The sequence below is a fragment of the Telmatherina bonti genome (assembly GCF_933228915.1).
Source record: "Telmatherina bonti genome assembly, chromosome: 2".
Classification (NCBI taxonomy): Eukaryota; Metazoa; Chordata; class Actinopteri; order Atheriniformes; family Telmatherinidae; genus Telmatherina; species Telmatherina bonti.
The window spans coordinates 15,453,461-15,480,297 of NC_136620.1; the positions used below are offsets into that span (position 1 = coordinate 15,453,461).

The following is a 26,837-nucleotide window of genomic DNA, read 5'->3' on the forward strand; positions in this document are numbered from 1 at the left end:
ATGGATGGTCAGAGATTGTCAGAGGGCATTAGGAGCATTATTCTTGAAAAAAAAAGGGGTTTTGGCAATCCATTGTTAAATTCTGATGATTGGTTCTTTCTTGAGAATTAAAGTCAGAAAAACAAGGGCTAGTTCTCAAATTCCCATGAAAACACCAATGAGGATCCAAAAAAAAAGTGAACTCAAAGGTATTACAGACAGACTGCATCTTTATATAGTTTTGTACTGTGTATATCATTTCTGTTCACATGGGTTTTGTTTCAGTACAGATTTTTTATGAAATAACTCACAATAATCAACTGAACATATTAGTAGGCTGTTCTTAGAGGAGCCTGATGGAGATGATGTTTAAACTATATTGTGAACAACAATAAAAAAAAATTTCAAAAAATTAAAAAAAAATGACTGATCTCAGAAAAAGACTGGAATCTTTCTTTAAGACTTGCAACATTTGTTGTGACAGTGTAATGGTGGAGTTGTTAGCTGTTAAATCCAAGAAATCTTATGAAATGGCTTTTATTAGCTCTACATTCATGTTCAATTTAGTTATTAATTAGTTTTATGTTGGTAGAGCGAGAGAGTTGGAGAAACTCTGAGACGTTTGACACTAAACAACAACCCCTTATTGCTAGAGCTGGGATTGTATGCGTTTCTCACAATTAGATTTTTAACGATGTTTGGGTGTCAATTTGATTTAAATTGCGATTCCTAAGTATTGTCGATTTTTACTTTGCTTTTTAAACAGCAGAAAATCTGAAAGAGTTGCATGATGACCAAGTTTACAGACTGTATCACGAGCCAGATTTCCACAATCAGTTGATAAAAAATCAACTGTGTCAGTTTTTAAGATTTATTCAGCAGCAATATATACATAAAAACAAAACATATATACAAACAATCTGTTTGAACTCCTGTTTCTGCTTTAGGTGTCTGTTCACTTGCTGCTGCCGCACCTTTTGGCTATTAGCTCTGCAATTACCTCAGGATGGCGTTCTGCTTAGAGGGTAGTAACGTCACTGTGGAAGGCCAGTTGTGCCAAAAATGTGCATCAATACATCCTCAAAATGCACGTACAGAGAATGCGTTCTGAACGCCTTAACGTATTCTGAAGACAATCTGAACGCGCTCTAAACACGTTCAGATTGTCTTAACATCCATTGGTTGAGGAATATGGGTTCAGCCATTTTGTTTAAAATTGTGGGGGCTGTAGGCTGAGTCACCATCAGCTGTTGGTTGTTGTTATAATATTTATCATTACCAATGGGTTGCATTTCATCCGTAGTTTTTATATTTAAAACAACAGCAAATGAAAAACAATTATGGTTGTCACCTGTAGCTTTAATTAGTAGGCTATTATAATAATAATAATTATTATTATTATTAAAGGGGTTGCATTTCATCTGTAGTTTTTATAATTAAAGGGTGATTTATAAAAGGGGAATGTAATAGATCTATCACTATTTCCCGATGAGCTGCGGTGGAGCTGTCTTTTCGAAAATAGCCAGCAGATGGAAGCATCTTGTCTGTAGAGGATCAGCAAGAATATAAATAGAAATAAAAAATATAAACATGTACTATTATCATAATTATTATTATTATTATTATTATTATTATATTACTGCTGTTCTTGTTTGTTATTATGGTTGTGATTAAGATACTTAATGTTACAGTTCTGCAACCTTGGATCAGAATTAGCAGATATTGAAAGGGACAGTTTAACTTTGTTACTAAAAACAATAAATATTGATCAAAGTCTAATAAAATTAAGTATATTTCAACCAGAACAACAACATAGACTGATAGTAGAAGTGTAACAGTGGAGGGGGGGGCATAAATAACATACTTGGGTTTGTGTGTTTACCTGTAAGTGTACATAATCGTAGTCCTCCATCCAGCCTTCTTCTGTGGTTTCATATGGCCTGTCTACACCTTCCTCTTCCTCTGCAGCTGTAAACTTTGGTGGAGAGGGGAGGGGCCGAGACTGAATGTGCACTTTTTCCCCTCCCTGGTAACTTCCGCTTCCTGATCCTGTCATGTGACCGCTAATCTCCCCTGGGATTGGAGGAAGAGGCAGCTGCTGCTGCTGCCGGTTGGTCCTTTTGAAAAGCAATGAGGCGTTACCGTGGAGGAAAGAGGCGAGCTGCTTAGCGTCGTCAGGGATGCCTCTTGCAGTCATGATCAGTCGATCTAAGTCGTCCCCTCCTGGCGGCGGAGCAGCGAGCACTGTGTGCGACCAGGAGATGCTGTCCAAGCTCTGACTGTGGCGGATTAAACTCTGGAAGACCTCCTCCATCTTGCCCACCTGACGGCCCAGTTTGGTTTGCAGTGACCGGTCTGTGGCCTGCGCAGCATTCGCCACCGCACCTCGAGCAAATTCTAGAAAGTCTCGGACAGAGGTGCGCACCCGGTCGGCTGCCTGATGGATGGCGGGAAGGTTCTCCTCCAGTTGAGCCGGACCTCTCCAGTTACTTGTGATGAATGACATCATGACGGACACGTTGGACTTGACGGCCTGCTGGAGGCGAGACAGATGCTCCATCGCCTGATCGAGATCCAAGATGAGGGGTTTCCCTGGAATGGGACCAGGAACTGAGGAGGTGTCCCGGACAGGGACCATGTCCAACGATGAAGAGGAGTGGTTGCTCCTCGTACTTCCTGTGCTTGAAGCGGACAGACGTTTAAAAGACATGGCGAGCTCCTCTCCAGATGACTGGGCATCACGTACAACCTGCAAAACACACCCACGAAGAAATCAGGAAGTCATACACACTTTAAAAACCATACACACTGGAAATGTGTCACACACTTTATTCCACCAATTAAAATATAGATGACAGGGAAAAAAAAGGAAATTCATTTGAACATCATATTTGGTTTGAACCACTGACATAACTTATCTACACTGTTAAAAATAAAAAGGAAAAAACAAGCGGTGATTTTCCGTCTCCAGTACTGGTATTTACTGGGGCACCAGTAAGTATTGGTAAATAAAAGGACGAGGTAAATTTTACAATGCAAATATAATTGACAAAATTAAATTACTTTTGCTCATTAACCTGCACTATCCCAACTGACTGAAATACAATGAAAAGTAAAAAAAAAAAAAAAAAATCCTTATCAACTAGAGCAGTGATTTTCAACCTTCTTTGAGCCAAGGCACACTTTTTCTCACTGAAAGATCACAAGGCACACCACAAACCAAAATGTGTGTGTTTTTTTTTTAAAGTCCATATTATTAATATAAAGTCCATAAAGTTCTTGTCAAAGCCTCTTGAATAAAAATCAGATAAACACAAGAACATGGAATTTTATTATATTTCACTGGGACATGTTTGGATGAACGCAGAGCTGCTTTTTAGACCAATGAGGTGAAATTGGGTCATTTCTCAGGGCACACCTGAGAATCTCTCATGGCACACTAGTGTGTCACGGCACAGTGGTTGAAAAACACTGAACTAGAGGAACACCTGTTACCATGGCAACAGAATAAAACCTGCCCTACCTGTGGTGGGACGTCGTAAATATACTGGTCACCCCTGTCTCCCCCTCTGTCCTCTCTTTCACGAGGGAAGTCGTAGACGTCTTGCGAAGGCTGGCCTCCAGGTCTCAGGGTGGCGGGGATATCATAGATCTCCTGGGGGGGCTGGCTGACCGCCCCCCTGTCCGGTTCATGATGCTTATCCGCCAAGAGAGGGGGTGGGACGTCATACACATCTTCAGGAATCGGTGGCTCGTCATCATCGCTGGCATTGTTGTGCAAGTAGGGACCAGAAGTGGAGGGACCTGCGGGTTTTAATTTGGCAAAGTGGGGGGGCACATCATATGTCTCCTCTCTGACTGGATGGCCGTCAGATACGTCTTTGCTGACAGATGGGGGGAAGTCATAAACCTGAAGAGACAGACAGACGGATCTCATTCACTTCCCTGAAAAACACTCATGCTTGGCGGTGATCCCTTCCAGGAGGATCAATATCAGTTTTAAAGGATTTCTATCAGTTGATAAATACATATTTACTTGTAAAATATCTGTACAACACATCTGCAGTTACAGTTGTTCTCTCTTGATTTTTGTTGTTGTGTTTTAACCTTTTTAGTGAAACGTTCCATCGAACTTGCATTTCAACCAGTTTCATTCTGTAGTAAGTCACCGTCTGGCTCTGGTTAATATCTGGTTTGTATGTGGATGAAGTTAACCCACAGCAGGATAATCTGAGCTCTGTGGATCTCTTTGATATTTTAAATTGGGGTCAGACTTTAACACGTTAGTTATGATTATTTAATTACAAAAGAAAATTAACGCATTTAATTGTAGTAAAAACTTAGCACTTTGGCACTATATTTAGTGACTTTTCAGACCACTCTAGCAACAATATTTAAAGAAAATGCAACTATCAGCAAGTCCGGCGACATTTTCTGGTATTCTTAAAGAGTTTTAGTGAGTAGCGGCTGCTGCGTAAGCCCCTCTCCATCCAAAAAACAGACATGAAGCTTGGTCCTCACGCTGCAGTCAGAGAAGCAGGGGATCACCTCTGATGCATGACCAGACAGGTTGCCAATGCCTGATCCCATTCTAGCTTTAACGTCTATCAATGAAGAGTGTGGAAAAAAACATGAAAAAAATTTTAAATTAATGTTGTAGACTGGAGCTGTTAGCTAAATTAAAAGACATTTTAAATTTAGGTCTGTTTAGTTCGGGCCAGGGTTATTTTCTATTTTTACTAATGTTAAGAATAAAATTAAATTAAACTATATTTTTCCAGACATTATTATAGCCTGAGTTTAAAATATTTTTATTTGATTTAGTAATCCACTAAAATCCATTAAAAAAAAAAAAAAAAAAAAAGTTAATTTTTGGGGCAAAATATTGTTATGTGATTAAAATGTGATTAATAAAGATGAATTAATCATAAAGACTGTAATTAACCAGATTTATTTTTTAATGGAGTCCGACCCCTTACATATAACTATTTCTTCTAATGTTTTCCTTCTGCAGGGAGCCTTCCTGGGTCTGGTGGAGTTTTTCCCCTCCATTTTGCTTGTGCAGATCAGGATGGAGGACTGAATCAAAGAATCCAGTCTGCTGGTTTTATTAGTAAAGTAACTCTATTAATGAAAAGGCTTTTATGAATTAACTGCTCTAATGTGGATCATATAATGGATATAATTTTACTGAATTATAACTGGACAATAATTAGTTGTATTAAATTGGACCATGTTTGTAAGTATGACTTGAGTCAGATTTGTTGTTATTTGAAATGTTTGTTTTTACATGTTTGTCTGTCATTATTATGAACTGCTGCTGTATAAATAAAGTAATTTCTAGAGTGCTTTTACCATGATGAGACTCTTCTTTTGGGAAGTTGGGATATTTAATGCAACAGCCTTTTCATTTTAATTTTAGTTTTAAAAAGATCTTACGTAAACACGTATATTAAATCTTATTACTTCCTTATATCTAAATGTATTTGATTGTTATAGGTCTAAAACTGAAAATCAGGAAGCAAATGTAATAACATCACTGGAAATATATTTCAAGGCAGAGGCAGAAGTGGTGCCAAGATCATTCTACAATCTTTAATTGTCAAAAAAACAAAAACGACAAAATGTTAATATAAATTTGAAGTATTTATATTAATGTTTAGTAAATTTGAGTATAAATGTGAAATCTTACCGTCTGCTGCGTGTTCTTGTCTGAGCTTGGCGGGGTGTCGTATATATCTTGACCACCAGAGGGCCCCTTCACCACCATGGGAGGAGTATCATAGACCTGAACACAGAGGACAAAAAGAAGAAGAATTTTCACACAAATTCAGCTGGAGTTGTATTAAAACTCGTCGGAAATCACTGATGACACACATTAATCAGTGTGTGTAAGCAGTATACACCGCAGAGAGAAAAAATAAGTAATTTAACCCTCTATGGCATGGTGTTGCCCTTAGGCAACAAACCACTATTTTGGCCCACACACGGCCCCTCTAAATTTTTTAAATCAAAACATCACATAAAAAGTCTCATGATAAGTTTGAGATCAATGAAATTTGAGCTGGGTGTGGCTTTGACCTTTCCTCTTGGGGTGAAACAGTCCTTTCTGGGAACACAGTCGACTTGGACACACTGCTAGAAAAAGGTAAGATAAATCTAACTTTTTAACATGTTTAAATTTAAACAACTTTGTATAAATAATTTCTGTGATGTGCATAAATAAGTAAAGAAGCATATTTGATTCATTAAAGATACTTTTTGTCTAAATTTATTCACTAAAATGGCAATTTTTCATTCGTTGCCTCAGGGCAACATTGTGCAGTTCCACCACTTTTGTGTGAACTATAGTTATAGTGGGATGCATAGTTATCAACATAATCAATTGTTTGCTTTACTGTCTACTATTACTCACAGGAAATGGAAGCACGAATATTTTATGGATATAAAGAACATGATGAAGAAGAGTGGACTCCAGAATCAGGTTTTAGGGGAGAGTTAGGAAATCAGGATTCAGTCAGTAGACTAACATACTTCATGGAATGAACATGTGTATGTATATATGTGTGCATCAGTGGGTGAAGAGAGGTCTATGAAATGAAAAATACTTTATTAATCCCCAAAGGGAAATTCAATACACACACACTGATATATTATAAGGACTCCCCCAAGCTCCCAAACTAGGGTGGAATATTTTTTTCCTCATAAAATAAAAAGTTATGCCATAGAGGGTTAATATATAAATAGATTACATAAATATATATTTTTTTTATTTAGCAGATAGCTAAATCTGATTGGTTACCCTGCTCCACCACAGTTCCAAATAAAACATCCTTGCAAAGCCAAAAATACTTTGATACATTAGGTCGCAGAATTTATCTACATGTTTGATGACTTTGCCTGTAACGGTGATATAAAAATAATTTAGGCAGCTGTCTTAACTTCAGATAAAAGTAACCAGTCTCAAAGTTAGGCCTGCCGACCAGAATTACTGGGTGTGGCTGACAGATTAAAAACATTTTAGATGCACTGAAGCAATATGAACAATGGTGAAAACAATGTATCTGTTTTTACATAAAATTAAATATTATTTCCCTACCGCTTGAATGCAGCTATTCTGCATAAAGTTTAAAATCTGATTTTGTGATTTCCTCTGCTTTTATGAAACAGGAAACCAACAAGCTTTTGTTTATTCACTTAATAAATATACACAGACACACCCTGAATATGCTGAGCAGCACTGTTTAACGAGAAAACATTACACTGACACTGAAAAGCTAAAAGTGGAAGGTCATTGACATCCAAGAGGAAGACAACATGTGCCATAAGGAGGAGAAAAACAAGATGGGAGTTAATTAGGATAAAAATAGGAATATGAGGCAGGAGAAAATGTGTAAAAGCTGCAGGGAAACAAGAAAACCTCATGATGTCAGGATGCTGATCCAACCCTCAGCTGTGAAAACACAGCGTGTGGTCGACTCACCTGATGGAAAAATTGATCCCACAGGATGGGTACAGATACTGGATTTCTATAAAGGTTTAAATGAATAAATCTGATGTTGTGAATGTAAATGAACTCCCTCAGACTGGAGGGTAGCAGTGGAGGCCGGTCATGATGTTATATGGATTGTATAAACTCTTTTTTGCTTGTTTTGTACACAAAGTGTTTGGAACAAATGCCGCTCTCCCACATCATCAAGACAGAAACATGACGCCAATATATGATGTTGAAACACTGAGCACAGAGGGAAGCATGTCCAGAATCATCACCCCTACAACGTCACAGACTGTAGCTGGTCAAGCTATTTTCTAGGGGTGTCCAAATGTCCAGAGAGAAAAACATAGTGGGCTTAAAATTACTCACAATGCATCTTAAAAACTAGTGAGCATCTATGGTCACTAAATAGGTTAATATAGACCACAATGCATCTTGAATATTGAGCATCAATGGTATCTAAACAGGTTAATATAGACCACAATGCATTGTGGGTTGGAGCTCAAAGTAGCACAAGTGACACGAATGTCAAAGCAGGTTAAAAAACTAAAGATCTTTTTTTTTTATGTACTGTTGGATGAATATGCAAAAAAGAAAGCATGAAGTACAATATAAGAATATTTTCACACAAGCTTCGATTTGGAATGATGCGTGGTGGTTGCCGTGGTGACAGTTAGTCGTCACGTGATCTGCGAGGAGAAGAAAATAGCCAGCTTCGTGTCCGAATCGCCAAAAGAATGAGTTCACTATGTAATGCGCTGCATAGTGTAGCCCTATATAGCAAGTGAGAGGTGAGGAAATAGTGTGGCCATTCGTACACAGCCTGTGTGTGTCCCTTAAAATATCTGTTTAGCTTCCTCTTGTTACAGATATGTAATTATCCAATCACACGGGAGCGACTCATTTAGTCATATAAACATGGTCAACAGGACTTGTTCAAACTGAGCATCAGAATGAGGAAGAAGAAGGATTTAAGCGACTTTGAACATGGCATGCTTGTTAGTCTGAGTATTTCAGAAACTGCTTATCTACTGGGATTTCCACACAACAGGGTTTCCAGAGAATATTCTGGAAAAGAGAAAACGTCCAGTGAGCAGCAGTTGTCTGGTTGGAGATGTCTTGTGATGCCAGGGGAGAATAGCCAGACAGGTTGGAGATGATAGCGAGGCAACAAGAAGTCAAATAACAACAAATCAACTAAAATCCAGCTTCTGTTTAGTGTTCATGAAGAAATGTATTTCTCACACAAGCTGGAGGATTACCATGAGGTGACATCGTGAACTGTTCTGTATTCTAACAAGATGCAAAGTTGAGATATTACCAGCTTCATTTGCCAACTACAAGATGCAACTTGTGGCCGAAACACTGAAGTTTCCTCTAGAACTTGTTAATAATTTGTCCTTGTACTAAACCATAAGCTGTCAGATGTTATTTATGAAATTTACACCACAGTGGCTCGTTTCTATTGTCATGATTTCTGTTTTGCAGCAGAGAAACTCTGAACACTTGACGGGCTGTGGCCCTCGAGGACCGGAGTAGCCCACCCCTGGTGTAACATGAAAATAAATCATGCTCCTTTTGCTGACTGTAGTGTTTTAAATTGTGATTTAGTTTTTTAAATAATGACTCGCTCACGCCCTCCCAATCTCTGCAGTCACCAGATCTAAATCCAGTAAAATACCTCCGATGTGCTGGAAGGGGAGACTGTCATCATGGAGGTGCAGCTAATAAATCTGCAGCAACTGTGTGACGCTTTCATGTCAATTTGGAGGAAAATCTCTAAGGAAGGTTTTTTAATATCTTGTCAACAGTTCTGAAGGAAAAAGGGGGTCCAACCCGGTGCTAGAAGGTGGACCTGATGAAGTGGAATCCAGTCCAACACGCAGCAATGTCTGACCTGTGCATTGTACTGCTGGCGGGTTGGTGGAACATCGTATATGTCCTGCTGGGTCGGAGGCTGATGTCTGGGTGGGACGTCATACTCGTCCTGGTCCGTTTTCACTGTGTTGTAAACATAAATCTGTCCAACACGAGTCGGAACCACCACCTGGAAGCATAGAGAGGAGAGGCGAGTTTGAGTCCAGACAAATGCTTTGTAACCACACAGCGTTTAATAAGAACATCAAAAGCTTTATACATGTACAGGAAAGAAAAAGGAAAGATGAAACCCTTCATCTTAATCCCAAACAGTTTACTGTGGTGTGTTAGCGGACTTTGGATCAGAACCGAGTGGCTGCAGCTTCATCAGACAGAGAGGAGACGACTTTCTGATCTGTGAGGGAGGATTTATTGTGTCACGCTGAATGAACAGAGACTCATTCCAACAGGCAATGAAAACAGAGCAGGGGTCCAGTCATCGTCGCCGTGGGAACCAGGCTGCCCTATTGTGTGCCTGTTTAAACTGTGTTATATGGTTTGAGTGTAGTCAACCGGTCAGCCTGGGAACCAGTAAACCTACCCCAGTTAGGGTCTTAAATGGTCCCATCCTCTCCAGATATCACAAAAACAAAAAGCCAGAGCCCCAAACCAACAGATCATCTGGACCCTTTCTGACTCCTTCATTTGGAAGTTTTAGGTTAAAACATTGTGTGTCTTATGAACACGTGTGTGCTGTTGGGTGGGTACAGGCAAGAAAAAATTAAAATTAATCTGAAATCTCACATTTCTGAGGGTTAGAGAGAGATCTGTCTGAAAATTAAGAAAAGTAGCTGACCATCGACGTAGGAATTAAGCAGTTATCATCCCAGTAGTGATTAATACATAACACACACACACACACATACACACACTTGCTTTTACATGCATGAAGGGAAGGGATGTTTCTGCAGTGGTGAGAATCGATCCATGGTTCTGATCTCTGAAAGGGATTTAAAGGCTCAGCAGGCTGTTACTCTCACTTCATCACACAAACACACACACACACACACACACACATCCACTTAGCATTAGTGTGTAAAGTGTGTCTATTGTGTAGGGTTCAAATGGACGAGTGATCAATAGATCAATTTGTCAATCAGATAAATGGAGAGAATGTTTCCACGTGTGTATTGGCAACAGAGAAACAGACATCTGGCTATCACCCAAGAACTGTCAATACCGTTCAAGTGTTTTGTCACTAAAGAACATGAAAGATCCTGAAAATGAACTCAGACTTGTTGCTCATGAGGAGCTACAGGCTGATGTCAAACCTCATTTTTTTGCAAAACGGTCAAATAAGCTGTCTATCAACAGCTACAGATGTAAAACTGGGTAGGACTCTCTGGACCAGTATTAAACTGGTCCAGTACTTGACTGGCTCGATTCCTATCTAACAGGCAGAGACTATTTCATGTAACAATAAACCTGAGTTAACTAAAGTAACCAGTTCCCCAAAGCTCCATCTCAAGGCCACAGCTATTCAACATCTACACGCTCCCACTTGCTCAAATGATGGCAAACAAGTAAATACATACATTTCCATAATAATGTTGATCACACACATATTTACACAACCATTTCAACAGGGGACTATAGTCCAATTCAAACACTAATCAAATGCATTGACCAAATTAAAGAGCGGATGTGTAAGAACTTCATTCAGTTAAATAAAAACAAAAGTGAAGTAATTAATTCAGGATTTTCAATCCATCCATCCATCCATCCATCTTCTGCCGCTTATCCGGGGTCGGGTCGCGGGGGCAGCAACCTAAGCAGGGAAGCCCAGACTTCCCTCTCCCCAGCCACATTTGCCAACTCTGCGGGGGGGATCCCGAGGCGTTCCCAGGCCAGCCGAGAGATGTAATCCCTCCAGCGTGTCCTGGGTCTTCCCCGGGGTCTCCTCCCCGAGGGACGTGCCTGGAACACCTCACCAGGGAGGCGTCCAGGAGGCATCCTGACCAGATGCCTGAGCCACCTCAACTGGTTCCTCTCGATGCGAAGGAGCAGCGGCTCTACTCTGAGCCCCTCCCGGATGACCGAGCTCCTCACCCTATCTCTAAGGGAGAGCCCGGCCACCCTGCGGAGGAAACTCATTTCAGCCGCCTGTATACGAGATCTCGTTCTTTCGGTCACGACCCACAGCTCATGACCATAGGTGAGGGTAGGAACGTAGATCGACTGGTAAATCGAGAGCTTCGCCTTCTGGCTCAGCTCCTTCTTCACCACGACAGACCGGCGCAGAGCCCGCATTACTGCAGACGCCGCACCGATCCGTCTGTCGATCTCACGCTCCATCCTTCCCTCACTCGTGAACAAGACCCCGAGATATTTAAACTCCTCCACTTGAGGCAGGACCTGACTCCCGACCCGGAGAGGGCAATCCACCCTATTCCGGCTGAGGACCATGGTCTCAGATTTTGAGGTGCTGATTCTCATCCCAGCCGTTTCACACTCGGCCGCGAATCGCTCAAGCGAGAGCTGGAGATCACGACCAGACGAAGCCAACAGGACCACGTCATCTGCAAAAAGCAGGGACCCAATCCTGAGGCCACCAAGTCGGATCCCCTCAACCCCTTGGCTGCGTCTAGAAATTCTGTCCATATAAGTTATGAACAGAATCGGTGATAAAGGGCAGCCTTGGCGGAGTCCAACCCTCACCGGAAACGAATCCGACTTACTACCGGCAATGCGGACCAAGCTCTGACACCTGTCGTACAGGGACCGGACAGCTCGTACAAGGGGGTCCGGTACCCCATACTCCCGGAGTACCCCCCCACAGGAGCCCCCGGGGGACACGGTCGAATGCCTTCTCCAGGTCCACAAAGCACATGTAGACTGGTTGGGCAAACTCCCATGCCCCCTCCAGGACCCCAGAGAGGGTATAGAGCTGGTCCACTGTTCCGCGACCAGGACGAAAACCACACTGCTCCTCCTCAATCCGGGATTCGACTATCCGGCGGACCCTCCTCTCCAGGACCCCTGAATAGACCTTACCAGGGAGGCTGAGGAGTGTGATTCCCCTGTAATTGGAACACACCCTCCGGTCCCCCTTCTTAAAAAGGGGGACCACCACCCCAGTCTGCCAATCCAGCGGTACTGCCCCCGATGTCCACGCGATGCTGCAGAGGCGTGTCAGCCAGGACAGCCCCACAGCATCCAGAGCCTTAAGGAACTCTGGGCGGATCTCATCCACCCCCGGGGCCTTGCCGCCAAGGAGCTTTTTGACCACCTCAGCGACTTCAGCCCCAGAGATAGGAGAGTCCACCCCTGAGTCCACCAGCTCTGCTCCCTCATGGGAAGCCGTGTTGGTAGGATTGAGGAGGTCTTCGAAGTATTCCCTCCACCGACCCACAACGTCCCGAGTTGAGGTCAGCAGCTCCCCATCTCCACTGTACACAGTATTGATGGAGCACTGCTTCCCCCCCCCTGAGCCGCCGGATGGTGGACCAGAATCTCCTCGAAGCCGTCCGGAAGTCTTTCTCCATGGCCTCGCCGAACTCCTCCCATGCCCGAGTTTTTGCCTCGGCAACGGCCGAAGCCGCATGCCGCTTAGCCCGTCGGTACCCATCAGCTGCCTCCAGAGTCCCACAGGCCAAGAAGGCCCGATAGGACTCCTTCTTCAGCTTGACAGCATCCCTCACTGCTGGTGTCCACCAACGAGTCCTGGGATTACCGCCACGACAGGCACCAACGACCTTGCAGCCACAGCTCCGGCTGGCCGCCTCAGCAATAGAGGCACGGAACACAGCCCATTCGGACTCAATGTCCCCCGCCTCACCCGGGACATGTTCGAAGCTCTGCTGAAGGTGGGAGTTGAAGCTCGCTCTGACAGGGGACTCAGCCAGACGTTCCCAGCAGATCCTCACAACACGTTTGGGCCTGCCAGCTCTGACCGGCTTCCTCCCCCACCATCTGAGCCAACCCACCACCAGGTGGTGATCAGTTGACAGCTCCGCCCCCCTCTTCACCCGAGTGTCCAAGGCATGTGGCCGCAGGTCTGACGATACGACTACAAAGTCGATCATTGAACTGCGGCCCAGGGAATCCTGATGCCAGGTGTACATATGGACACTCTTATGCTGGAACATGGTGTTCGTTATAGACAATCCATGACGAGCACAGAAGTCCAATAACAAAACACCATTTGGGTTCAGAGGGGGGGGACCATGCCTCCCAATCACTCCCCTCCAGGTCTCACTGTCATTGCCCACGTGAGCATTGAAGTCCCCCAGCAGAACAATGGAGTCCCCAGAAGGAGCACCCTCCAGCACTCCCTCCAAGGACCCCAGAAAGGGTAGGTACTCTGAACTGCTGTTCGGCGCATAAGCACAGACAACAGTCAGGACCCGTCCCCCCACCCGGAGGCGGAGGGAAACTACCCTTTCATCCACCGGGGTAAACCCCAACGTGCAGGCACCAAGCTGGGGGCTGATGAGAATGCCCACACCTGCTCGGCGCCTCTCACCATGAGCAACTCCAGAGTGGAAGAAGGTCCAGCCCCTCTCGAGGGTTCTGGTTCCAGAGCCCAAGCCGTGCGTCGAGGTGAGTCCAACTATATCTAGTCGGAACCGCTCAACCTCGCGCACAAGCTCAGGCTCCTTCCCCACCAGAGAGGTGACGTTCCACGTCCCTAGAGCCAGCTTCTGCAGCCGGGGATCGGACCGCCAGGGTCCCCGCCCCTTGCTGCCGCCCAGCTCACATTGCACCCGACCCCTACGGCTCCTCCCGCAGATGGTGAGCCCACGGGAGGTGGGGCCCATGTAACCCTTTCGGGCTGAGCCCGACAGGGCCCCATGGGCGAAGGCCCGGCCACCAGACGCTCGCTCTCGTACCCCGCCTCCAGGCCTGGCTCCAGAGGGGGGTCCCGGTAACCCGCGTCCGGGCAAGGGAACATTTATGCCCAGGTTTGTCATCGTCATAGGGGTCTATGAGCCGTGCTTGGTCTGGTCCCTCCCCTAGACACCTGTTTGCCATGGGTGACCCTACCAGGGGCATAAAGCCCCCGACAACATAGCTGCTAGGATCTTCGGGACGCACAAACCCCTCCACCACGATAAGGTGACGGCTCAGGGAGAGGATTTTCAATCCAATCCACTTTATATATGAAGCACATTCTAAAAACAAAATGTCTCCAAAGTGCTGCACAGTCAAATATCACAAAAATTTAAAATAATATAATATAATATAATATAATATAATATAATATAATATAATATAATATAATATAATAACGATGTCATGAAAATAATAAAAACAAGTAAAACAATTTAAATAAATACCCAATAAAATAACTAACAAGAACAAATAAAACAAAATGAAAAACACAGAGGACCACACGACTCATGCAGTGTTAAAAGCAAAAGGATAAAAGTGGACCTTTAGACGAGACTTAAAGCATTCCACAGTGGGGGCAATTCAGACATGGAGGGGCAGAGCATTTTAATTTCTTTGAGTGTCAAGTTGTTAATAATCCAAATTTTTGCATGTACAGTACAGCCAAAAAGTCACCAGAAGGCAGGAACTGTTAATGTTAAACCCTGAACGTCCTGCTCATTTTAGTCAAACAAGACAAGCTCAGCCTTGAAATAAGCGTCTGCAGTTTGACGCTTCAGCTCAGACCGGATCAGGACAGACGACAGCTCTGACAGCTCAGAGCAGAAATTTGGCCCGAGGACGGCCATACACTTTGAGATGGACTGACCTAAATATCCACCACAGATAAACTCTGTTCTCAGAATAAATCAGTGGCCTCATAAAGCAGCAACCACTCTGACCTGCCAACAATAAAATGGATTTACACACAGTAACTCCGAGCAGGACGAATGAATGCAGACACACACTGTGACGCTCTATATGTAGCAGAAGCCTGCGTGTTTTTTGTTCCATGTTCTTCTGAAGCAGAAGTCATTGTTAACAGATGACCTTCGCTCTGAGTAATGTCCCTCCCTCTGTCCCAACAGCACCCTCCACCCTCTCCACTTTCTTTCTCTGCCTGATACCGAAAAGAAAAGGACAAACTTCTCTTTCGCTCTTACATAAGATATTAAACATCCCAAACAACCACCAGAACCGCGCACACGATAAAACTCCACTTCATATAAACGCAGCTTCAGCGGAGAAACCAGATCTTTCCAACACAGATGTGAAGTTCAAAGACGAAAACAGGCAAAAATAGAGTGAGCGTAATTACAGTTGGAGGGTTGGGTGGTTGTTCTGAACTCTTTTATATCCTGATCTGCAGATCTCGCTCTGCTCTCTACTCAGCTAGTGTGTGATTTAGTGGAAGATCCAGAATAGGTTCAACAGGGTGGAGATACTTACACAATCTCCAAAGTCTGCTGTTAAACACCGCAAACACACAAACTGACTGATAATTTAAAACCAAAAAAAACCCAATACATTTCCAGTTCTTCCAGCTTATTTCTAGAAAAGTTCCAGGAAATTAGTTTTTCTAATTACCCCTTTAAGCCTTGTGTCTCTTTTTTTTAGGCTTCTGCTCGAAAATATCATCCACACCAGTTTATCTCCGCAGACTGGTATGTCCTTTTGAGATGGAAGGAAGCCTGGAACGTCTGTATACTGTATAGTAAAGGGTAAATATGTGTGTTAATGATGCATTGCACAAACAAAAAAAAGTTTCCGGCTTGACCAGAAGAAAGCAAGACTTTGCCTTTCAGGACGAATGTGAAAATCTCTTTGGAATGATGTGGTTATCAGATGATGGTACATTATGTGACGGTTATCTCTGCAAAGTTTAACTCTGATAAAGTGAAGCAGAATGAAATTAGAGGTTTTAGTACAGACAGTTCGGGAGAGGTCTCTGAAAGGTTATAAAAGATTGAATTGTTTTTCACAGCCGGAAAAAAAAAGAGGAAGACAAAAGGAAAAGACAACCTACTGTTTGACTCGGACTTGATTTTTCTAGTTCACACTAATTTTCGAGAACACTGCCAAAACCAGAGATGAATGTGTGTTGGGTCTTCTGACAGAAGTCATTACCTCACCTTAATTCTCAGAAAGACAAACAGAGTCAAACATACATGGTGGAGCTCATGATGAACAAAGGTTAAGAAACCCAGATGCAGTCATTTCAGCTTCAGGTAAAATGTCACACTGCTGGAAGTCCTGCTTCCAATCACCCAGCAGGAAAAAGTCCTCCATGGATATTGGACGAAGACATAATCCTGCCAGAATAACCACAAACCTCCTGGCAGAAGATGTCACTTTGATGCTAGCATATACCTATTCACAACTCCAATATCGTCCCATTGATGGGGTCTTCCATGGACACAGATAAAGACCTCCATGGATGCAAATATCCTTATGAGAGACGCTAGTTATTTTTCTAAAAACAGCTGAAACATGGACTCGCCTGACATTGTTGATAAGCTCCAGATAAGCTGAAAGTCTACCAGAATATAAACTCACCAGGTGAACGAGCCTACATCATTCCCTGCTAACAGTCAGCAACCACCATCCCTGACTTGGGTCTCCACATTCTCGCAAACCTACAAACTGTCAGGTTTGGACCTCATCTGTCCTCCACCCTCACCCCCAGATCTATAACAGAGCAGATCTATTCATCAGTGGACACAGTGGGAAATGTCTGCATCTGCATACCGGACAGCCTCACCAGAGAGAACCTGGGAATACGCATATCAATTCATCGCAGCAATCTTTCTCTCTGGAAAACATGTCAAACATCCCCTTTCTGCCAACAGGCAAAGACATTTTATAGACAGTTCACACCCTCCTCATCACCTGTTAGAGCTCCTGCCGGCACTCACTGAACCTTTAAACAGCTGTTACCCAGCAGCCACCCTACGTTTAACATCAGAAAGGTCTCTACTATGAGATCATGACAAGCCTTCTGTATCTAACCTCTCTGCTGACGTTCAAAGTGTGTTACATGAGTGTGTGTCTTCAAAACACCCCAACAGCTCTCATCCTTTTGCTGCAATACATTCAATGAAAATGTTGGTTCTACTATAGTAGAAGATTGTAATTATTCCTTTTCTAATTCTATGGAATTAGAAAAGGAATAATTAAAATCTTAGTATTGTTAGATATGTTCTTTATACTACTACTACTACTACTACTACTACTAAGAATGATAATAAAAATAATAGATTTTATGTCAGACATGATGAGGACGTCCAGTCTAAGGACAAGAGGAGGAACCAGGATGTGATTCTAGTTGTTTCTAAGTCTCTAAACTTAAAAAAAGTTTTTTTAAGTTTAAAGTTTTTTTCTTTCCATAGTAAGAAAGAAAAAGGAGAATTATAAACATGAAGCAGCTAAAGAGACGAAGAATGAATGAGAATACTGGAGCTGCGGCCAATGTAAACCATGACAACTATTTGGAGCATGTGGCAACACACACACACACACACACATACACAACCACACACACACGGAGGCAGCCAGCAGCCGTTTAGGGGTTATAGCAGATTAGTGGGGGGGGGGTTAAAGGTGGTGTTGGTGGTGTGGAGGGGTGGATAAAGAGTAACAATAAACTCTGAACACTGAACTGGATTCCAACACATGGTCTGACTGGTCTGTGTGTCCGTGATCGTGATGGATGAACTGGTCTCCACGCTGCAGGGTTGTGGTGCCTGATGGGATGGTCAGACACTAACCTACACGCAGAAGATTAAACATCCCTTTCAGCAAGTCCGTGTCTCTAAACTTTGGCGGTTCTGGACATGCTGAAGATAGAAACAAAGATTTCATTCACAGCCCAACAGGCACAGCTGGCAGGAGTCAAACAGAAGAAATGTTCTCATCATGTGGTTTCTGATGAGCAGTAAAAACCCTCTCCTCAGTCACCTTCACGACCCTCCTCTTCCTCTCTCCAGATGTTCACATATCCATGTGGACACTAAGAGCTCCTCACCTCTAGAAGAGTGTCCTTCTACCTCCCACCATCTCTTCAGGCAACACATCACTTCATCTTTAGTCTTGTTTCATTTAAGAAAGAGCTGATTTTTAAACACATTTACAAATCTTTAAAATGTTTTTAACCATGTTTCTGGTCCTGAAGTGTCCCACAAACAAATTTCCTCATCTTTTCATAATATAAGCCTGAACCAGGTCAGACCAGAGGAAAACAGCCAGATTAGAGGCAAAACATCTTCATCAGACTTCTTCAGTCTTCATTATGAAACTTTTTTTTAAGGTTTTTCAGTCCTGTCTTTCTGTGTGGGACACGGATGTTGACTCCTGTCACATAAATGATGTTGCTTACCGAAAAAAAAACAAAAAACAAAAAGAAAAATATATATAGAGTAATTAAATCCTCCTTCCCGGCTCCTCTGATGGGGCAACAACAGATAAAAACAGGGACTTTCTGTAAATTATTGAACCAACAAAATAATTTGAATTAAAAGCTGCACTTTCTAACCTGGAAGCTGCCTATGTTGGTCCGTGTTTGGGGTTTAGGGTTTAGGGCTTGGGTTCAGGGAGCAGAGAGTCCTGTTCCCAGGATCCTGGGAATATGTCTATCTAAATCTGTCCAACAGAGGACATTTGGAGTCCTCCGTCATTCTTTTCACATCCAAGCAAACGAAACTGCAGCTGCAGCTCAGAGCAGCCAGTTTGCATGAAGACAGAGTCCTGTCTCAGCTGGACGTCTCATCTCCTGCTGATGGGATTTATGTCAGTGTCAGACCAACTCATAACAAAAAGGGCACTAACAACGTAAAACACACACATAAAAACTGGACTTCTGAACCAGACAGTGGACTGCTTTAATTATTCCTTGAGCCTTGACAATTGGTCCACTTAGGCTCCAAAAACATGGTGACAGCTGAAAACTTCTGTTTAAATCTGTGATAATCTGTTAGTCAGGATGAGCTGAGTCAACACAGAATAATATTCAGCTCCTAGCAGTCTGTAAATGATAAGCAACACCTGAAAATACTTTGAATATGAAGGATTTCTGTCCTTTAACAACCTGACAGGGGGCTTAAAATGAAAACGGTCAGTCTTAGATGGTCAGGATGTAGAACCAGAAGAGGTCAAAGAGGTCTGCAGAACTTCCTCCAATCCAAGTTTTTGACCCAAACTTAGAAATAAACCAACACATTTAGTTTCTCCTATTCATGAACTTGTTCTTTGTTTTATGTACATGAGTTTATGTGGATGTGTGTGTTTGTGAGGGAATGTTTTTTTTCTATGCATATGTTACTAATGGTGGGAAAATTGAATCGAAAAATCAAATATTGGGACTTTTTGCCTTACAATTTCAAAATGGATTTTTTTTGTTAAAAAATCGATTTGTTTTTCAAATAAATAAAAATAATCCATTATAAATGTTTTGTCATTTTTATAGTTTTTATTGATCCTTTTACTTGTCTTTTTGGGCAATATAGCAGCAGAATGATGGTCTGGCTACTGTGTTGTTTTTTCCTAATTGAAATCAAGAATAATAAGTTAAAAAAAAAGTTTTGTACATATTTTTTTTTTGTTTTCCATTTCCAAAAATCAGTAATACTGAAGAATTGTGAGAATAGCAATTTAAATCAAATTGGCACCCAAAAAGTCAGATCAAATTGAATCGGGACAAATTCGTCATAGCCCTATATGTTACAATGATAAATTTATGGTCATGTTGGTTTGATGGGAAAAGAGGGGAAAGAAGGGGGTGGGGGGCATGTTCATTATGTCTTTAATGTAAAGCACTTTACATTACATTTGATACAGTGCTCTATAAATAAAGTTTGATCGATTGAAAGTTGTCGTCTTTATTTTACAGAGCTCAAGGATTTGTTGTTCCTCTCAAACATCACTGTTGATGTTAGATGACGCTGTAGGAGGAGTTCTCTGCACAAACAGATGTTGCAAGAATAAAGAAAAACAGAAGAAGAGATGGCAAAAACATCCAATCCAGTCATTTTTACATTTCAACTCCTTTACATCAATTAATGATGAAGCAGCTGGAGACAGCCAACCCAACACCTGCTGGCACTGTGCACCAACCCCAACATGAAAACTGAATTATTAACCAATCCAATCAATTCACCAGACAGACAGACACACACACACACACACACACAGATACTTTTGCTGTGTTTAACATCCATACTGTCTCCATACTGACATATCCAGCTCTTTCTCTTCTTTGTGAGGTTGGTAGTTCAACTCCAGACTGCTGAGTTTTCTCTGGGATTTCCATCAGCAGGGACATGTGCTGCCTTCACTGACTCCCTCCCTGTCAGTAAGTCTCATTATTGACAGACCTACTGAGCTTCATGTTGGTTCAGTGGATTATTAATGGAATAATGAAACTATAGTGTTCTCCAATTAAGATTCAACTAATGTGTGAAAAGGGCCTTTTAGTAGTAACGTTGTAGTAAAATACAACCACTACATGTACTGTGTATTTATTGTTTACATGGTTACTTTTCTCTTTTTACATGCAGCTCTTATGTTTGCAGTGGCAGCTTTCATAGAAACGTAGCCCTCTGTCTGTCTTCTGCATTTTTACGTGGGTACTTGAGTCTGTTTGCAGAGAGCTTGTAGAAGCACAGGCAGAGCAAACCGAATAGTACCACCTGAAACTGTCGGTGGTCATCACTGAGTAGAAAAGCTGATGTGCAACCAGCAGAACGATCAAAGAAGAAGAAATGCTTCATTGTATTTAATGGCTGCATGGACCCCCGCTGAGCCGTCTTTTTATTTTTTTTTATTTCTCCTTCTGAAAGGAACATGATCTTGATCCCCTCCCTGTATCCATATATGAAGCATTGCACAGGTCAAGTCTGGAGCTCCCGGCTTTGTTTAATAAATAAAGTTTGGTTTGACTCACCTTGCCGAGGGGCTTATTGCTACTGTCCCAGTTCCTCTTCTCTAAGGAGGGGGGAACCTGGTACACATCCTGGCTAGTTGCTGTTCCCCCAGCTGGAGCTGCTCCCTGGCCTGGTCCCGGGCTAAAAGATGGGGGCACCTGGTATATGTCCTGCCCCGGCATGTGAAACTGTCTGTGGCCCATCGCGGGGGCCTTGGTGGGGATTCCTGGCTGTTGTATTGAGGGTCCACTTGGACCAGAAGGAACCTGATACAGGCTTTGGGAGCTTGGCTTGGGACTATGGGAGGGCGGCATCATGTAAACAGAGTCAGGGGTGGGCAGTGCAGGGCTGGGGGTAGAGTAGGCTTGGTGCATGGATGTGTACTGCACTGAGGGAGGGGGCTTATTGGCAAACCCCGTGGAGGATGTAGTGCTGGCAGGTGTTGGTTTGGCGTAGGCGCTCTGAGGAGGGAGGGACCGCTGCATTTGAGGGGTGGGACAGGAACCAGCTGGATCTGGTGTGCAAGGTGTGGCCTGCTGCTGTTTGCTGTCATACATGCCAACAAGGATCTTGAGACGGTTGCCAGGTACGATGCCTTGGCGACCATGGAGTGAGCAGAGCCACCATCCATCCAGTCCCTGCGTGTCTCGCTCCAACACTGTCATGATGTCACCTTTCCGGAAAGACAACTCGTCCGGAGACTCGGCCACATTGTCGTACAGCGCCTTGGCCAGGACGTTCTGGAGAGAAGAGACAGATGAGAATTTACTCTTAGCAAGATAAATATGACTTATCCAACAAATCAGCCACTTCCTGTTCCTATTAGTCATTCATTCATTCATTCATTATCCTAACCACTTAATCCGATGAAGGGTCGCGGGGAAGCTGGAGCCTATCCCAGCAGTCTTTGGGCGAAATGCAGGGTACACCCTGGACAGCTCGCCAGTCCATCACAGGGCGTTCCTAATAGTATTTTTTAAATTTATTCAATATGTCCAACAATCAGTGATCAGCCCCAAAGTCCCAGTCAGCAGGCTCTACGTTCAAACCGGACTTGAACAGACAGGAAAGCACACCAGCAAGTGAAAAAGAACAAGATGAACCTGACAACATGTCCTCCAAGATAACTGGAGCTGGAACTGCATCAATCTTCTTTTAGGCAAACCTAAATGTTAGTCTGAGTACAATTCTGTCCTCACTGCAGGGGAGCTGCCTCCTCCAGAGGATAATGCCACTCTGGCTGCATTGGGAGCACTGGGAGCAGTTGTTCCCATGACTCTGGCTCTGAATGAGAGACAGAAGCAGTGCTCATGGTTTTATTGCAGTTTGGTTTTTACATTCTGAAAGTGGTAGTCAGACGAGTCCCACTGACATTTTATCCAAGATAAATAGTTGGGACAGCTGTTTGCAGTTAGTTAGTGGTAAAATCAGCTGTTTGTGGCTTCAATTTATAAAACAAACTCTCTCACACAATAACTTCTAATAAATGGATCAACTTCTGAAATAGTTTCACCCTTAAAACTTTAAGTCATTTATTTGCTACTTTCGGTCCACCTGTTTGATTTTAAATATAGAAGCTCAAAGCTTTTAATCCCAGCCAACATATAACCATATTTTTTCAGTACAGCCTCAGTTGCAAGATTATGAAGTTAAAATTATGTTAAATTGAATGTATCAATAGATATAGCAGCATAAAGACCAACAAAAACAACAAACCACAATATACTACGAGCAGTATTTTGTAGAAATAACAGATAGACCACCAGTGACCAAGACTTTTCTCACCTGTATATTATTCTTGTCAAAGTCTTGACTTGACTAGTCTTTTCAGGAGAAAACAAAATGGCATCAAAACAAAGACATAACAGCTGAGGTGGATTTCAAGTCTTTCACAGTATTTGTGCTTTAAGCTTCAACTGCAGAGATGGAGCTTTCCCATCATGAGCAGAACCACCTGAGAAGCAACTGTGATGATCAGGACTGTCTAAAAGTAGCAGAACCAGCCATTAAAAACCAACCAGTCAGCATCAGTGAAGTCTGTATGCGGCAAAAATTGGAGACATGGACGAACAGTGAGGCCTTCACGTCATCAAACTGACAGAAAACAGAGAAGTTATGACAGGATTTTTACTCATGTTTGACTTTCTTTATATGGGATGTGAATTCAACCAGATCAAACTTGTTTTCCAAAGGTTGAAAGGCACAATCCATCCCCTCTGAACAGTCAGAAGCTATTCTTCGTTCCTCTGTTCAGTCAACTCTGAGTCAGTTTAGTCAAAGAGATAAAAACTGACTGACACACACTGCGTTACATCTACAGCATGAAAGCACGCCTCACTGATCAGGCTGATGAGACTGTGATCCATGTCTGTTCCGTCCTTATGTGAAAACACACTGATTCCAGCGAGCATGCCGGATAGCAGCTGCTTCCCGCCACCATACGTTAAATCATTGTTAAAGTGTGTGTCATGAGCGTGCAGCAGTGAGGGAACAGAGTACAAGGACGTGGTATGATTATCAAATCTAATCTGGACAAAGCAGGTTAATAATTCTTGTAATAAGAGTTTATTGGACATTTTAATGATATCTGAGCCATCATTTCACCACCTGTGAGAACGAAGCTGCTGAATCTGAGCGAGTGGCTTGTGGAGACCCCCAAAGCAAGTTTGGGTAGAATATTACAGAACTTTAACATCTGTTATAACACATTTTATGCTGTATACATTTTCTGACACAACCATCTGCATTTATCCAGGCTTGGGACCAGCCCGCAGAGAACAATCGTGTCCCCGTCGGGGGCTGGAGCAGCGTAGAGGAGCAGGACTCCAACTGCAGACCGTCAGGTCACAAGACAAGCAGCTCAATTACCTGAGCCACAGCTATGCTGATGATATACAACTTTATACCCAACTGTAGACCCAGTCTTACTGTGTCAGTGTCTGGAACGAATAAACAAGTAGATGAGAGGGAATGTTCATTAGATTTCCAGCATGCCCGAACGCTATCGCTCATATCGTCAACAGTTCCTCTAGAAAAGTGATGTGGAGCTCTGTGGGGGGAATTGGGAGTGATAGCTTATCCTGTAGGTCATCTATGGAAGACTTCCAGGCATTTATAATCTATCCAGGAATTTACAATCCAGCCCCAAAATGCAGTGCTTATTCAGTGACTATTTTCTATTCTCAGTCCAATTACCACATTTTTAATATAAAAAAGATCAGTATCACTGCTATACCGCTAAAATTAAAACATTTGTTTTTAACCTGCCCTGCAATGGACTGGCGACCTGTCCAGGGTGTACCTGCCTCTTACCCAATGATCACTGGGATAGGCTCCAGCTTCCCAGCGACCCTTAATTGGACTAAGCGGTTCAGAAAATGACTGACTGACTGCTTTTACCTGGAAACCATGATGAAACCACGTCCTGTCAAACTTTCCATCATAAAATAACTTAAATTGATGGTAATGTACAGTTAGGAGCAGCCAATGATCAACAAGTGTGCAGAAAATTCCATATCTGTCTGGAAAAAACAAAAATAATGGTCCTGTATGGCTGGAAAAAAGCCAATGAAGCCAAAAACCAGCTGAGTTGGAGTCAAATTTTTTAGGATTGTAGGTAAATAGTAGATTAATGACTGTAAATAGAAAACCACATGGAGAAAAATGTATAAATATGGAAATAGTTTCTGTTGTGTGTTTGTTTCAATCCCAAATTTGTCCTCTGGAACCAAGACTTAAGAGAAGGCAGCTTTTCACCAACTTAAAAACATCACACATCTGCAGTTCATCCCAAACGCTGCTGCTGGAGCTTTAACCGGGACCAAGACACCTACCCACATCACCATTTTAACATCTTTTCACTGGTTTCCAGTCAGTCGCAGAACTGACTATAATAGTTTACAAATCCCTGAAATACTCTGTGATGTTCAGAGTATGAAGCAAGCAGAGCTATTAGAGCTATAAACTCAGGTCAGCTAGTCCAGACCAGATTCCAGAATAAACAAGGAGAAACAGCATTTAGCTGTTGTGCCGCAAACAAGTGGAACAAACTGCAAAATCTTCAGCAAATGTGGATACTTGTCAACCTGGATTAAAAACATTTTATTGTCATGATGCTGTTAACGTATGTAGACTGTTGCTTGCTTTTAATCACTTTAAAAAAACTTATTTGATTTTATTTGTCAGCATGAATTTATTCTTTCTACATTGTTTGTATTTGTCTTTATATGTTCTTTATATGAAATAAAGCACATTGTATACAGTTGTGCTCGTATTTATTAATACCTTTTCATTAAAGAAGGAAAAAAACAGCTGCCTGTAAAATAAGCTGAAATTGACTAAAGTAATAATAAATAAAAATTTTATGAAAATCCTTACATTATTTTCTAATTCTGGTTCAATAGAAATATTTTTATAAAAAAAAGCAAACAAATAAGATAATGTATTACATATTACATCACTCATAAACTAATATGTTGTTGAACAATCCTTTAATGTTTCCGCTCCAGTCAAGTGTTTTCTGTTCCTCTCAGTCAGACTTCTGCACCTGTTGACAGGTATTTTGTCCCACTGTTCAACAGAAAAGTGCTCTAATTTGTCCAGGACCAATTTGTTTGTTTGTTTTTTTTTTCTTTCTTCAACTCAATTACATGAAAAAACAGTGTTTTATATTACTAACTTATATTTTTGCAAATTTTTACTTGTTGTTCCTTATTTAAATCTCCATTTATTTGAGTGACTGTTGTAAATTCAGCCTTTTCTTTAATGAAAGGGGATGAATACACATGAGCACAACTGTAGATCTGTATGTACGAACCGTGCTATAAACCTGGACAACAGCTTTGTTTTATCTGTTCAGCAAACAGAAAAGTTCAGTTCAGACTGACACCGATATCAAACATGCATCGATAAGAACAGAAGAATACTCTGCTGGTGAGGAAACAGTGCACACACCCAGTCGTACACACACTGTGTGCACAAAGTGCCTCTTCAAACAGAAACACCTCCAGTCTCTGAAACTAAACCAATATTTGTCGTCCATGTCTGACCTCGGCCAGCGCTCCTCCCTCTGTTCCGAGTCCCGCCTCACTTATTACAGACTGGTACAGCCTGCACTGGCTGCAGGCCAGCCACACACAACTCTCTCTCTCTCTCACACACACACACACACACACACACACACACACACACACACACACACACACACATCTTGCAAGCCACAAGAACAAACTAAAATAAGTTCATTTAACTGGGTTTACTGGGTTGAAGCAGGAGCAAAGTGAGCTAATCTGAGACGTTTGACTGCATCAGGTTTCCTTCTGAGCACAGACGCAGGGCCTGACTTTAATCTGAAAAATTTAAACCAACAACAACAATTAAAACGTCTTTGGTCTCAGGACAGATTAAGAATGGAAACCCTCATCCATTTCAGAGAAACAGGAAGTGCAGTGAGGATGATTCACAGAGTCTGAAACGTGACCTTTAATTCCAAGGCTGACCCGTATCGGGTCGGCCTGCCCTCTCCTTCTCTGCCTCACACGGCTTTGTTGAGTCATGCAGTCAAGTTTAGACTTTAGTTTCAGCATTTCTTCCCAAATGTTTCACACAGTGAGGCAGCCATCTTTCTTTCATCTGACAGTTTGCCTCCCGTCTCCGGG

General features: G+C 42.5%; 1 protein-coding gene across 3 annotated transcripts in view; it reads right to left on the bottom strand.

Moving 5' to 3' along the window:
- Positions 1–26,837, bottom strand: part of bcar1 (BCAR1 scaffold protein, Cas family member) — a 69,564-nt gene that overhangs the window by 3,719 nt on the left and 39,008 nt on the right. For all 3 annotated transcript variants that reach the window (XM_079255345.1, XM_079255343.1, XM_079255344.1), the window contains 5 exons: positions 21,201–21,920; positions 9,372–9,521; positions 5,672–5,767; positions 3,503–3,889; positions 1,862–2,728 (listed from right to left, as the gene is read on the bottom strand). In XM_079255345.1, the coding sequence (XP_079111471.1) occupies positions 1,862–2,728; positions 3,503–3,889; positions 5,672–5,767; positions 9,372–9,521; positions 21,201–21,920 (2,220 nt within the window). The remainder of the gene's footprint in view (positions 1–1,861; positions 2,729–3,502; positions 3,890–5,671; positions 5,768–9,371; positions 9,522–21,200; positions 21,921–26,837) is intronic.